The sequence below is a fragment of the Asparagus officinalis genome, chromosome 7, assembly GCF_001876935.1.
Source record: "Asparagus officinalis chromosome 7, Aspof.V1, whole genome shotgun sequence".
NCBI classification, from domain to species: Eukaryota; Viridiplantae; Streptophyta; class Magnoliopsida; order Asparagales; family Asparagaceae; genus Asparagus; species Asparagus officinalis.
The window spans coordinates 80,881,765-80,896,831 of record NC_033800.1 but is presented as its reverse complement, the minus strand read 5'-3'; the positions used below and the strand labels follow the sequence as shown (position 1 = coordinate 80,896,831).

The 15,067-nt window shown below is 34.9% G+C and overlaps 2 protein-coding genes across 2 annotated transcripts; both read right to left on the bottom strand.

The window, feature by feature from the left end:
• On the bottom strand, positions 1,235-3,874 carry LOC109847422. Its single transcript, XM_020416651.1, has one exon. The coding sequence runs from the start codon at positions 3,872-3,874 to the stop codon at positions 1,235-1,237; it is 2,640 nt and encodes an 879-aa protein (XP_020272240.1).
• Positions 5,922-8,445, bottom strand: LOC109848699. The gene is made up of 3 exons (XM_020418344.1): positions 7,780-8,445; positions 7,560-7,706; positions 5,922-6,921 (listed from the first exon to the last, which is right to left on the bottom strand). Exons 1-3 carry the CDS (start codon positions 7,930-7,932, stop codon positions 6,547-6,549), a joined length of 675 nt encoding a protein of 224 aa, XP_020273933.1. The 5' UTR covers positions 7,933-8,445; the 3' UTR covers positions 5,922-6,546.

Genomic DNA, 15,067 nt, shown 5'->3' with positions numbered 1-15,067 from the left:
TTCTTCTGACATAATGTTTCCAATCTCTCCCACCAACACCTATCATTTTTCTCCATTTCCTAATTCTCCTTTCTTCCCTCTCATGTTCATTGATGGGTTTGCTTTTAGCTGAGCCTTCCTAAGAGTTAGTCTGATCCTGTTTAACAAATCCAAACCTGTCAACTGGTCTTAAAGGGGGAACTGGTCCTGGCTCAAACTCATCAGTAGATTTTTTTTCTTTTCCATTCCACTAGTTCATATAATCCTTTTCATCTAGTATGAGGTTGGAGCGGCTCAGTCCTTTGAGGAGGGTAGAATCTGAGGTCGAAGAAGATGGAGCGGCTGTTCGAATCAGTGGTCAAAGAGGAGATGAATTGCTAGGATAACTTATTAATTAATTTTAATTGGCATTAAATCGGATTAGATTAGCATAAGACCCTAATCACCCTCCCTCTAGGGTCTAACACATCGGTGGTTTGAGGATGTCGGCTTGAAGAGGTGAGAAGTTGGTCGCCGTGATAAAGGAGGAGAGGGGGTCAGGGCGGTGTTGAACTGAGATGGGGCGGAGTTCCAATGGTAATCGGCGATGAAAAAGGGGGCGGCAGTCGGAGATGATGGTGAAGGGTGAAGGCGGAGTTTGGGGGATCAGGTGTTGAGGGATGAGAACGGTGGCGCTGAGCTTGGCTTGAGGGAGGCGGCGGTCGGAGTTGGTGGTCTGGAACGGCGGTGTGGAGGCCGGCGATAGAGGGGAAAGACGAGGTTTGGTCGGTGGTCTAGGTGTGGATTAGGGCAGAGAAGGGTGTGGGATGGGGGCGGCGGTGATTTGTGGATGGGGGGCTGATGATTTTGGAACGAAAGAGAAGGGGAGGAGTTTTGATAAGCTAGATCACGGGGATGGGAGAAAGAGGTTTTTTTTTCGAACCACGGGTGTGGCATACAGGTGTGGTAGGGTCTGTATTCTTTTTCCGGTGGACCGTGGGTGTGGTGTACACCACCCCTGGGTTTGGTAGGCTCTGCCACCCCTTTTGAACTCCTTTTTCTGCAGTTTTTTTTTTTAAAGAATTGTTTTCCCTTCTCCTCACCTGCATGATTGAAAATGTTATAAGTTAAAATTGTGCCGCTCCAATTGCCTAAAAATAAAATAAAATAAAATTAAATTAAAGTGAAATAAAATAAGATAAATAAAATGGATGAAAACTTGGGTTGCCTCCCAAGAAGCGCTCGTTTATAGTCATGAGCTCGACCCCTTTTGCGCTCAATTCTCCGACGAAGGGGGATCGGAAAGGGTATAAGTGACCCCTTTCTCGTTTTGTTCACCTACAATATAGTGCTTCAATCGTTGCCCATTCACCTTGAAAGATCCCGTTGTTTCACTCCAAACTTCAACAACTCCACTAGGAAAAACCTCACGGACTTGAAAAGGTCCGGACCACCGAGATTTGAGCTTGCCCGGAAAAAGCTTCAAACGAGAGTTGAAAAGTAATACCATATCTCCTTGATTAAACTCTATTCGAAGGATATTCTTATCGTGCCATCGTTTAGTCTTTTCTTTATAAATGTGAGCATTCTCATAGGATTCTAATCGTGACTCATCTAGCTCATGACGTTGAAGCTTTCTTTCCTCACCTGCGGTCTTCATATCGAAATTTAGCAACTTGATAGCCCAATACGCCTTGTGCTCTAACTCAACTGGGAGATGACACGATTTGTCATATACCAACTTGAACGATGTCATGCCTATGGGTGCTTTATCCTCTTCACAAGTAGAACTTTTTGACTTTAACTTTAGACTTTCAAACTTTGCATTTCGAAATGGAGCAGTTGATGTTGATTCTAAAGATTGAGCATACACGACTACCTCCGGGTCTTCATCATTTATTGAATCGTCACTTACCAAACACTTCTCGAGTGGATCAGCTAAGTAATGGTTTGCAAGTTGCTCATGTGTAGACTTGTCAATCACGTCGATCCTGTAACAAACTTTATCAGTTAGAGGGGTTTTCATAGCATTGCTCAAATCAAATTCTACCTTCTCCCCTCCAATATTTAGGGAGAGACTTCCATTTTTAACATCGATTATAGCACCTGCAGTAGCAAGGAAGGGTCTTCCTAATATAATTGGGATGTTAGAATCTTCTTCCATTTCTAAAATAACAAAATCAACCGGGATAAAGAACTTACTGACCTGGATAGGTACATCTTCAAGTATACCTATCGGATATTTTACCGATCGATCCGCCAGTTGGAGTGATATCGTGGTTGGCTTCAAATCTCCTATGCTAAGCTTCTTATAGATGGACATTGGCATCAAACTTACGCTTGCACCTAAATCACACAAAGCACGGTTAATAGAGACATTACCAATAACACAAGGAATAGAAAATGAACCTGGATCCTTAAGCTTAGGAGGCAGCTTATTCTGGATGATAGCACTACACTCCTCAGTAAGGGCCACAGTCTCGTATTCTTCCAACTTCCTTTTGTTAGTATCAGTATCCACATCTATCACATTTTTATTTTTCTCTTCATGATGACCATCTACCGCATCATTTTCCTTCATCTTAGGTCCCTCATATTGTTTTCCACTCCTAAGGGTTATAGCATTCACATGACCTCTGGGATTCGTCTCAGGTTGTCCAGGTAGCATGCCTGAAGGCCTAGAGGAAGAGCTAACATTTTGTGCCAATTGGGTGATTTGTGTCTCTAACATCTTGTTATGCGTAGCTAGGGAATCCATCTTAGAGGCCAATTGTTTTACTACCTCATTCGTGGTTTGTAGTTGTTGCTTAAATTCTTCATTCAATTTTGATTGAGTCATCACAAACTTCTCCATCATATTTTCCAAATTTGACTTTTGAGAAGGAAAATTGGATTGAGGGGGACGAAAACCAGGAGGACCAAAATTAGATGCGGACATGGAATTTCCAGGTGGGTTTCTATAAGAAAAATTAGGATGATTCCTCCACCCCGGATTATAAGTGTTGGAGAATGGGTCTCCCTTCTGATTAAAGTTATTAACATAGTTAACTTGCTCATTACCAGAAGTATCAATGGATGGGGGGTTTCCTAATTGACATTGAAGTGCAGAATGACCCACATAGCCACATATCTCACATGAAATTGAAGTAGACGCCACAGAATTAATACTCAAACCTTCAACTTTCTTAAATAAAGCATCAACTTTAGAGGATATATGGTCTAAAGCATCTATTTCATACTTGCCTCCTTTTGATGTCTGAGGAGCACGCTCGTTCGCCCATTGATAGTGATTCTGAGCCATGTCTTCAATGAGAGTGTATGCCTCGTCTATTGTTTTGTTCATCAAAGCTCCTCCTGCAGCAGCATCAACAGTCATCCGTGTGTTGTAAGTGAGCCCATTGTAGAAGGTGTGAACAATTAACCACTTCTCCAGTCCATGGTGAGGGCACATCCTCAATAATTCCTTGTAGCGTTCCCAAGCTTCATAAAGTGACTCTCCTTCCTTCTGTACAAAGCTTGTGATCTGGTTCCTCATCTGTGTTGTTTTACTTGGAGGAAAATACTTTGCAAGAAACGCTCTGGACAATTGATCCCAAATGGTGATGGACCCAGCTGGCAATGAGTGTAACCAAGCCCTAGCCTTGTCCCTTAAAGAGAACGGAAATAATCTGAGTCGAATAGCATCATTGGTCACTCCATTAAGTTTCAAAGTGTCGCAATACTCCAAGAAAATTGACAGGTGGAGGTTCGGGTCTTCAGTAGCACCTCCTCCAAACTGATTCTGTTGAACCATTGAGAGCAGTGATGGTTTCAGCTCAAAGTTATTAGCTTCAACATTGGGCCTTGTAATGCTTGACTGTGTGCCTTGAGAATTTGGGGTTGCGAAATCCTTAAGAAGCTGATTTTGATCTCCCATCGTAGCTTGTTCTGTGTTCCTTTGCTCCCTTATAGACCTTCTTATGTTTGCAAGGGTCACCCATAGTTCAGGATTGTTTTCGTCGTTTACTTCTGTTTGATTCCCTTGCATAAAAGAAAGAGAGAAGCAAAGAGAAATAAAAAAAAATCTAGTCTAGCTTAATAACGTAAGCACTCAATATTAACACCGTAGTCCCCGGCAACGGCGCCAAAAACTTGATAGGGCAAATCCGCAAGCGCACGGACTCGTTGTAGCTATCAAGGTCGATCCCACAAGGACTAGCTAGCTAAACTAATGAGTAAATTAGAAGAGATTTAATAAAAGAAATAAAATAAACAACTAATCGGATGGAATTCAATATAATGAAGGACTAGGATTAGGTTATCACCACAACTTAGGTGTTCAATGATGAATTATTTCAATTCTTAGTGTTGGTTTAATCTAGAAAGGGTGAATTAGCCTAAATTAATCTAAAGCCTCTCTCAAGGTCTAAAGATCATGCCTAATCAATCTCAATTAACCTACTTTCGTGGAATCAAGATTAAGTTAAACCCATTAAGCTTTATGCTAATCCAAATCAAATCCCCAAGGAATCTAGCCTACTTTCGTGGTTCGAGCTCCCTGCTTAATTTCTAGAGATCCGGTATTAATCTTCACCTTTCAGTCCTTCAATTAATTACCTATGATTGCAAATACGGTGATCGAGCGAATCAACAAAATTAAAACACTAAAAATCAAGTTTAAAGATCTAAACTTTCACCAAGAACATATATTAATTCATCATCAATCACCAAAAAGTTGGGTTCTTTCCCAACCCTAGACAAGAAATCTACTCACACATGATTGGAATAAGAGAAGACATCAAATAATTATGCAAATCAATCATAAGAAGAAATAAATCAAAGAGATGAAAGAATTAACCCGTCTTTCAATTGAAATCTTTAAAATAAGAACTTGCAATCCAATCTTCTACAAGAGATTAATGTCTTCCTTCAATACTTGAACCCTAGAATAGTTGCTAGTTGATGGCTAAAAGAACATAACAAAAGATATCCAAAACCCTAAGTCAAAACATCTATTTATATGTCCCCAAAAATCTGGAAAATAAGTAATTCCCGCGCCACCGGTGTGGTCTGCACCACACCAGGGTGTGGTAGGGGCTGGTTTGCTGATTTTGTGCTTGTTTCTTCAGTTTTTGGTATTTTGGCTATAACTTTTGCGTCCGACCTCGGAATGAGGTGATTCAAGCTGCATTGGAATCCTGTTGAAGAGATCTACAACTTTCATCTTTTGAGTTTTTCTTGATTCAAACTGCATCATGGTCGAAATTCCAGTTCTTCATACTCGTGCATCCATTTTCTTCACGAACCATGCCTTCAAAATCTTGTTGTTGCTTCAAACTCTTGTAAAACTTCCAACGATCATCAAATCTTTCAATCTTGAGCCAATACCTACATATAAGAACACAAACAATAGCAGTATCCTCGATCTAAACACGAAATATGCATCAAACGCTCGTAAATCATGCTTGAAACACACTAAGATAATGCATATTTTACGTGTTTATCAACAGCAACATGCAGGAAATGGGGGCATTTGTCAGCTTACTTAAGGAGAAACAAAACTTTCATCCGAATTGATATTTTATGTTCAAGTCTCAAGAGTCAAGACTAATCAAATTTAGTTTAGTAGTATGTTTTCTTGCTTTTAATTGAAGTTCATGTTCAAAAGAGTAATTTTCTTATTGTCAGACAATCAAATTATGATTTTGTAATGTTTAGATTATATCATATGTTTGATGATTTTTATGTTAGATAATCTTTTTGCAAGGATGATGTATATTTGAATGGAGTTTTTATGACTTCCCTATATGTTGTGTATATGTTGTGTATTTGTAAGGAGTTTTTATGTTCGTGTGAATTTGTAATTTCAGGTATCAATTTTGAAGTCCATAACATCAAAGCACTTAGCTTTGGCGAGTCAAATTATCAGTTTTATATATTCTATCATACCAGGTAAACTTTGTTCTTCCTTGTAATTACAGAATGTATTATTGCTATCATATCAGTTTTATATATGCTATCATTTGTAATTTACTTATTGCAGAATGTATTATTGTTGTTTTCCACTGACACATATGATGGGAGCTTGTTAAGCTCTTGATTGTTGGGTTTTTTGGTTCGAATTTATGCTCGTTGTCGAGCTTTGGGGGTGTTTTTCCAGTTACACATATGATTCGAGCTTGTTTAGCTCTCGATTGTTGGGTTTTATGGTTCGAAATGGTGCTCGTTGTCGAGCTTTGGGGCTGTTTTTCCAGTTTATTGATTCTTTCTTCTTTTTGGATTGTTTTCTAGTGCTTCAGTTAGAACACTAATCTTCCATACTTAAATATATATTGTGGATGTTACGTGCACAGGTGATGCTTCTTATGATTCGGTCATTGTTGACATTGTCCTTATTATACATTAGGACATGCACCTTGCGCATCAGCCCATCAATTACTTGGTTTTCCTTATAATTGCATTTCTCCACAGAATCTACAATCTGATATTTTGGAATTTTATCAACATTAGGTACTCCATGAATTTTGATTACCTCCCCAAACGTGATACAACATGTCTTCATTACTCTGTTAAGATAGATACAAAACCTAACGTACTATTAAACCATCATTAATGCACAATTGCCAGCCCCCCGAAAAGGAAACCTTGGGAGCCAAAATTCATGTTCGTAAGATACCTAGTAGTCCTATAGCATCCAGGATCACTATGACGAAACTCAACCTCATCTTCAGGAATGTGCATGTAGCCATTTGAGCCATCGACAAGATAAAGATCCGCCGAGTAGCAAGCTCTTCTTAAACCTTCGGCTGCGAAATGCCCACTTCCCATAGGAGCACTAGGTTCATTGATAGGACTTTTAACCAAACCTCCCCTGTAAACCTTAGTAGCGTGATCATTCAAAGTGTTGAAGAGGGATTTTGGCCAGTAGCCCACTGCTTCTTTGTTTTTTCCAAATGCTAGCCACCAATCTCCAGTGGTTGGATCCTGTTATAGAAAATGGAGTTAAAATCATTCGGCTATAGAAATATCTGAACCAATCTCCAGTGGTTGGATCCTGTTATAGAAAATGGAGTTAAAATCATTCGGCTATAGAAATATCTGACCGATAGAATAGAAGCAGTACAAATAGCAGATACATATGCAGGTTGCAGAACAAAAGAGGGAAAATTTCAGGCCTCCCCTTGACTTACTTGGTGTTTGGACGCAATCCTTGTTAATAGAAGAAATGAATATTAAGATATCCATCCAGTTAATAGAAGTTCAATGTTCGCTAAGGGAGACTAACATTAGAACATTTCTGACATTTCTCAGTGTTGTTTATGTACCCATCAATTAAGATATCCATCACATGATTCATTAAAATTTAACACCTACACGCAAAAGGGAATGGGCAACAGAGAGCCATTGTGCTTCATGAAGTTGTATAAAGAAAAATAAGATCTAATGGTCAACAAGAATGGTAATGCTTTCGAAAAGTTGTCCATGTTCAAGTGATACTAAGAAGTAAAATAAATAAGAAATGATAAAACAGACAACAGCTGATAATTGTATAACTATCATTTTGCGAAAAAAGGGATCACAAGAAAAATACAAATTTAAATGGAAAAATATGAAATGCCGACCTTAAATACAAGGAGCCTAATGGCGTACTGAATTCCGTCATACACTGAAAGGGGACCCAAAGTAGCACCCAGGTGAATTCTAGGATTAACTTGCACAAATCCTGGACAAAGGTGATCATAACAGCCTGTGTTCCGAAAACCATCGATCTATATAAAGAGAAAAAAAATCTTAAACTCTGCTAGAAACTGTCAAATATTTCTCAAAATATTCATGTTGTACCGTCCAATTTATGAATAGGTGCGTATTGTTATCACCATATAAGCTGGGATTAACCTGCATACGAAGCAGTAACGTACAGCATAAATTTAGTAATGACAAGTTAAAGAACATATTTTTCAAATAGTTTCTTAAGCAATGTTGACTAGTAATCATCTTCAGCTTTTATAGGATTGATTATCTAACATGGTTTCAGAAGGAAAGGCCTCTACATAGTCCTGATAGCAACAAACCTCATTTCTTAAGCAATTGTTGCCTTGTTATATCAGGCATGCTATGCTTGGTATTGTGAACATTTCACTGGATGTTGTGCGGTTCTCAAATTTATATGGTAGAAGACTAGAGGTTGCCAAGATGCCAAACAATTAGACAATCACATGTCATCCTTCTGTATAACACTAAAGAACTACTAATAATTTAAAAAGATCTAAAGCTCACAATTCACATGAAATAAAATTAAAGAGCACAATAATACTGTGTACCATGAAGCAAAAGCAAGCAGACATACCACACTTCTCAAACAAACAAAATCAAAAATATAATGGAAACACGTTACAATAGACACGCATGGGTTGACATTTTGTATCTTTGAATTTATTAGGTGTTGATTTTAAATCAAGTTAATGTTTTTGAACTATATCTACCATTCTTTACAACAAGTTGTCTAATTTTTTTGTTTTTAATTTGGTTGAAGATGAATTCATTTGAAGATTTTGCAAGCAATCTTAGTGTTGATGATATTGAAGCACTTGATGATGAAGATGATCTTATAGAGGCGTTGCTTTTCAATGATGAAGATGAGGATGAGTACATGTGGAACGAGATGATTACAAGCGTCATTCATCAATAAAATGTGATGAAGCAGGTTCCTCGACCATGTCAAACTAGACCATTCTCTGGTCATATGCTTGTAGAAGATATGTTGGCTGGACATCCTGATCGTTCATGTTCTTGCTTTCAAATGAGTTTTGAGGCAATTTTTTTGCTTAAAAATGTTCTAATTGAGAAGAATGCTTTAAGGCCAACTAGATATTTAAGCTGCAATGAACAACTTTGTATATTTCTATACGGAATTTCGCATGCCCTTTCAAATCAAGTATTAGCTGAGATATTCCAACATTGAGGAGAGACTATTAGCAGGCATTATAATAATGTGCTTAATGCTATTTTATCTTTGAAACAAGATTATATCCAGCTTCCCATGGCTGACGTAGACGTTCATCCTAAGATTCAAGAGAATCCCAATTTCTTCCCATATTTCAAGGTAGAGCTAAATGCATATATTTTTTCAAATTTTTTTAATGTGTATGTGTGTATGTTTCTGTACATTAGAACTTTATACATTTTCATATTTGTAGAAAGCATTGGGAGCAATTGATGGATCTCATATTCCTGTAATTGTGAAGAAAAAGAAACACAACAGGTACCGTATTCGAAAGAATTTCATATCTTAAAATGTAATGGCAGCGTGCTTCTTTGATCATACTTTTCTTTATGTGGCTGCTGGATGGGAGGGATCAGCATCTGATATGTCAGTACTTCGTGCAACACTGGAAGATGGTAAATTTAATGTGCATGAAGGTAATTTTTAATATTTTTCCTTCTTTTTGTTAGAATCAATTAGTACTAAAGTCAGATAATTTTAAATATGTATGTCGCTTTTACCTAGTTGACTCGGGATATGCTAATACTTCAAAATTTATCGCCCCATATCGTGGATCACACTATCATCTTGGAGATTTTGCAAATGGGACCACCAGAGCCTATCGAGATACTAAAGAAAAATATAATCATAGGCATGCACAACTACGTAATGCAGTGGAAAAAGCATGGGGAATTTTAAAGTAAAGATTCAAAATTTTGAAAGTTGCTGCTCCATTTCCTTATAAAACTCAAGTCAAAATCGTTGTAGCTTGTTGTGTTCTTCATAATTTTATTGCAAGGCATCAGGAAAATGATAAATACTTTAATATGCTCAATGGATTAGAGATGAATGAGGATGAAGATGAGGTGGAGGAGGAAGAAGACCCCCAAAACATGATTGGTATAGATGAAAGTTTAAGGGGTGAGCAGCTTCGCAACAGGATTGCTTTACAGCTTTGGAATAATTGAAATATGTAGTTGTCGAATATTGAAGTATAAGGAGGTTGAATTATGTCTTTTACTATCTTTATATGAGCAAAACTTATAATTTTATACAGAGCTATTGAGTAGATTTTTTTTCCTTGAATAATCAAATCTTTTTTTCTTGAATAATCAAATCTTTTTTGCCAGGTTTATTGATAAATAAGAAGCCATATAATATTTTGTTAGCTTATTATCTCTCTTTAGTAGCTAAAATAATGCAAAAATGATAATTTATTTTAATTTACCTTCTGAACAATCATTTATTGAATAATACCAAATTGTCATTTTAGCATTATTTCAAAAAAATTATTTATCCCTCATGTCTCAACTGAATTACATATTAGTGCTTCAAATCTTTGAAATTGCTTAGAAGGTAAATAACGCAAAAAAAGATATTAATGAGGCAATTAGTTATAAATTTTCAGTAAGGGAAAAAGTGGTATTTTTTTAAAAAAAATAATGAGATTAATCTCCTTATCCTTTCTTCATTTGCCAAACACAAAAGTCTTAACCCCTTGTCTTAACTAGCGAATCCAAATGGAATTAGAATATTTTTCATTTGCCAAACACAAAAGTCTTAACCCCTTGTCTTAACTAGCGAATCCAAATGGAATTAGAATATTTTTAACCCTTCACAATGGATTAACTAAGAACTAGCGAATCCAAATGGAATTAGAATATTTTTAACCCTTCACAATGGATTAACTAAGTTAACCCTTCTTCTTAATCTCTCTTCCTTAACCGTTTGCCAAACGCAAGTGTAATGTTCATGTTCATGAAGGGGAGGTTATAGGTTGGGACAAGTTGGGATAAGTGGGATAATTGTTTCAATAGAATAATTTTATCCCTTTAGGTCCCGTTTGATAAAGGGTAAGGAAGAGGGATTAAGGAAAAGGATTAACATAGTTAGCTCATTCGATAATCGAAATGACTAAATTATTAACCCGTTATAAAAGTTTTATTTTAGCCCTTATGATTATTTGTAGTGTTTGGGAATAACAAAGATTTTGACTATTTTCTTTATAATTAGAAGAGTTAACTCTTAATCCTTCTAAATAGGAGGGAATAACAAAGATTTTGACTATTTTCTTTATAATTAGAAGAGTTAACTCTTAATCCTTCTAAATAGGAGTATTAGTAAATATAATTAGAAGAGTTAACTCTTAATCCTTCTAAATAGGAGTATTAGTAAACCCCTCATTTTGAGGGGTTTACACATTTTAATCCCTCTAGAGAGGTTAGATTAACCCTTCTATATTTTCTATGTTTGACAAATTATGAAGGATTAACTCACTTTAACCCTTGTATAGGTTTTTTGTGTTTGGCGGGTTAAGAAGGAGTTAAGTCTCCTTAACCCGTCACTTAACCCTTTGCCAAACAGTACCTCACTTAACCGTTTGGCAAAGGGTTAAGTAAGGGGTTAAGGAGACTTAACCCCTTCTTAACCTGCCAAACAAAAAAAACTATATAATGGTTAAAGGAGTTAACCCTTCATAATTTGCCAAACATAAAAAATATAGACGGGTTAAGCTAACCCCTCTAGAGGGATTAAAATGAGTTAACCCCTCAAAATAAGTGATTTACTAATACTCCTATTTAGAAGAATTAAGAGTTAACTCTTCTAATTATAAAGAAAATAGTCAAAATCATTGTTATTCCCAAACACTAAAACTGATCACAATGGCTAAAATAAAACTTATTTAACGGGTTAATAATTTAGTCCATCAGTATTGATTGAGCTAAGTACATTAATCCTTCTATTTAACCCATCTTCCTTAACCCTTTGCCAAACGAAGCCTTAGGATTAGGGGTGTGCAACGGTCGGTTCGGTTTGGTTTTTACCAAAATTTGAACAACCGAACCGAACCGTCTATAATTCAAAACCGAACCGAACTATTGCAAGTCGGTTCGGTGCGGTTCGGTTCGGTTTGTTCGGTTCTAACTTCATAAAACTTCTTATCAAACAACAAACTGTGTTAAAGAAAAAAAGATATCAACAAAGTAGGAGATTATGAAGCATTAAACACTGATATAATGATATTGTTTTCAACCCATAATGATTCAGAAAATGAGTTTAGGGTTTGAGTCTTTGACTCTTTGGAGACGGGTCGGGTAGGTTTGAGATCAGAATGGGTAGTATTGCACTATATTCGGTCGGTTCGGGTCGGTTCGGGTTAAAAAAATTTCAAACCGCCCCGACCCGCCCTACTCATAAAACCGATTTTTTCGTGTCGGTTTTTTCGGTTTGGACCGAACCATGCTCAGCCCTACTTAGGATATTTTGAGTGGGGTAAAGTGGACAAGTTGGGATAATATGATAATTTAAATCTTTTATTTGACAATTCACGTTGGATAATTGATGATGTATCACATTATTAAAATATAATATTTATTTATCAATTAAGTCTAAATTTATTTATCCAATTGATTTAGTATATTATTTAGTATGTTACTATAATATAATACATTATTTTACTTTATATTAAAATTTAATATGTTATCTTATAAATACTAATTAATTATAAGTATATTAATGTTATTAATTAATATATTATATTATATTATTATAATATGATATTATATAATAATTGATATGATATAGAAATAATTCAAACGAACGCGAATATTGCAAGTCGGTTCGGTGCGGTTCGGTTGTCTTTGTTCGGTCTAACTTCATGGCAAACTTCTATCAAACAAACTGGTGTTAAAGAAAAAAGATATCAACAAGAGTAGGAGATTATGAAGCACTTAAACACTGATATATGATATTATTTTCACCCATAATGATTCAGAAATGAGTTTAGGGTTTGAGTGCTTTGACTCTTTGGATACGGGTCGGTAGGTTTGAGATCAGGAAGTGGGAGTATTGCTTACTATATTCGGTCGGTTCCGGGTCGGTTTCGTGGTTTATAAAAATTTCAAACCGGACCCGAACCGCCCTACCTCATAAACCGGATTTTTTCGGTGTCGGTTTTTTTCGGTTTGACCGAGCCATGCTCCAGGCCCTACTTAAGGATATTTTGAGTGGGTAAGAGTGGACAGTTGGGGATAATATGATAATTTAAATCTTTTTATTTGACAATTCACGTTGATAATTGAATGATGTATCACATTATTAAAATATATATTTATTTATAATTAAGTCTAAATTTATTTATCCAATTGATTTAGTATATTATTTAGTATGTTACTATAAATATCATTATTGTTACTTTATATATTAAATTTAATATGTTTATCTTATAATACTAGATTAGATTATAAGAATTAATGTTATTATTAATGATATTATATTTATTATTATTATAATATGAATATTAATATAAAATTGATATGATTAGAAGATAATATTAAATAATATTTAAAAATAAATATCATTTAATATATAAAATATATTAAATTTTATTTCTCTTTAATATGATATTATTTCAAATATTAGATATTAACGATAAAATTCTATTTTATATTTATAAATTATATATTGATTTGATAATTAGCTATAATTTAAATGGATAATTAATGACTTGCCTTATTGAATAAAATATTTATAATATAGAATAATATGGTTCAATATTATAATTAAAAATTTTATTAATTGTATTGATATTAATTTTAATATAACATCCATCGATATATAAATCATACATACTTTAATCGTATAGAATATTATACGTATTCATATCTAGTTAAGTAAAAATATTATTAATATTATAACTAGCCAACATATGTGAAATGATTTGAAAGTAATAATTAAATAAGGAATAAAAGTGTAAAGCAGAAAATAGTAAATTAGCTATGGTGGAGGGCAGCCGGTCGCCGCGCGAAGCTGACCGGCCCAGCCCACTCACGATCCCACCTCAGCCATGAATAGCATGGGTCAATAGGAGGCGCTGTGTCCAGCGCTAAAATTAGGACTGAGAAAAGGCCGACCAGCATTAACTCGTCCACCATTGACCGACTCCGACGCGACTGACTTGATATTTGTAATTACTAGTTTTTAGTTTTTTAGTTTTTGATTTTAGTTACATATTTTTCCTCTTTATATTGTAATTTAAATTTAAACTAAAAAAGTTGCTAACGCGTGCTAGCTCTTCTTTCGAAGGTCCGAGCCATGTAGCCATCTTTGTGTTTGTAATATTTTTCTGTGTATATTTTAAATATACTCATCTGGACTATTATACATCTTTGTACATGCGGTATATAATCAAAATTTTAATAAAAAATAAAAGAAAAATAATTTAAATATAATTTAACCGATACAAATAAAATGTTAATTATAAGTTTAGAATTAAAAATGAAAATTGAGAAAGAATGTTAAAAAAACCACTAGCCGACTAACGACCCGTGGGCCTGGGCCCCACCTGGCCCCTAGGGACGGTTTGGCCGTGGCCTACTGTCCAGTGCCCAACACCCGGGAAAAATAGATCGGCCCCACCTCTCACCAACACCGGGCCTGGAGTCGGAACAACCCTGCCTTGAACCCAACATGTCCGGCGTCAGCGGGCCTAAATCGGCCCGGCCCACGCCCACCCCTATAAATTATTGTATAAATTAAAATATTCTATATAATAGAATATATTATCATATTAAATTATATTATAATATAATTAATATATTATTATATTAAATATATAAACACTGAATTATAATACAAAATTTTATATCATAAAAATACTTCAATGATATTTTTATTCTAACTAATAAAATATATATTAAATAATATTAAGTAATATTATATTATATAATACTAACATTATAATATATGAAATACTATTAACTAATATGTAATAATGGTATATAGTAATGTTATATTAGATAATATTATATAATATTTTATTATCTTACGATTATAGTAGAATTTGATAATATAATATAATTAAGATATATTATATATTATAATACAATTAACTTATATTAGATATTTAATAAATTAGTGCTTCAAAATTATCCTCTTTTCCTCATGATTGTCCCAAAGTTAAGAATGAGATAATTTTTGGAGATTGCAATAAAAAGTTTGTATAACAATAGGATAATTTTAAGAAAAATGTGGGCAATTATTTCAATCTCATTGTACCAATGAATAACACCTTAAAGTAAAACCACAATCTCATCATCCCAATGAATAACACCATGAACTAAAGTCCCCAAAAATTATTCAACTTAA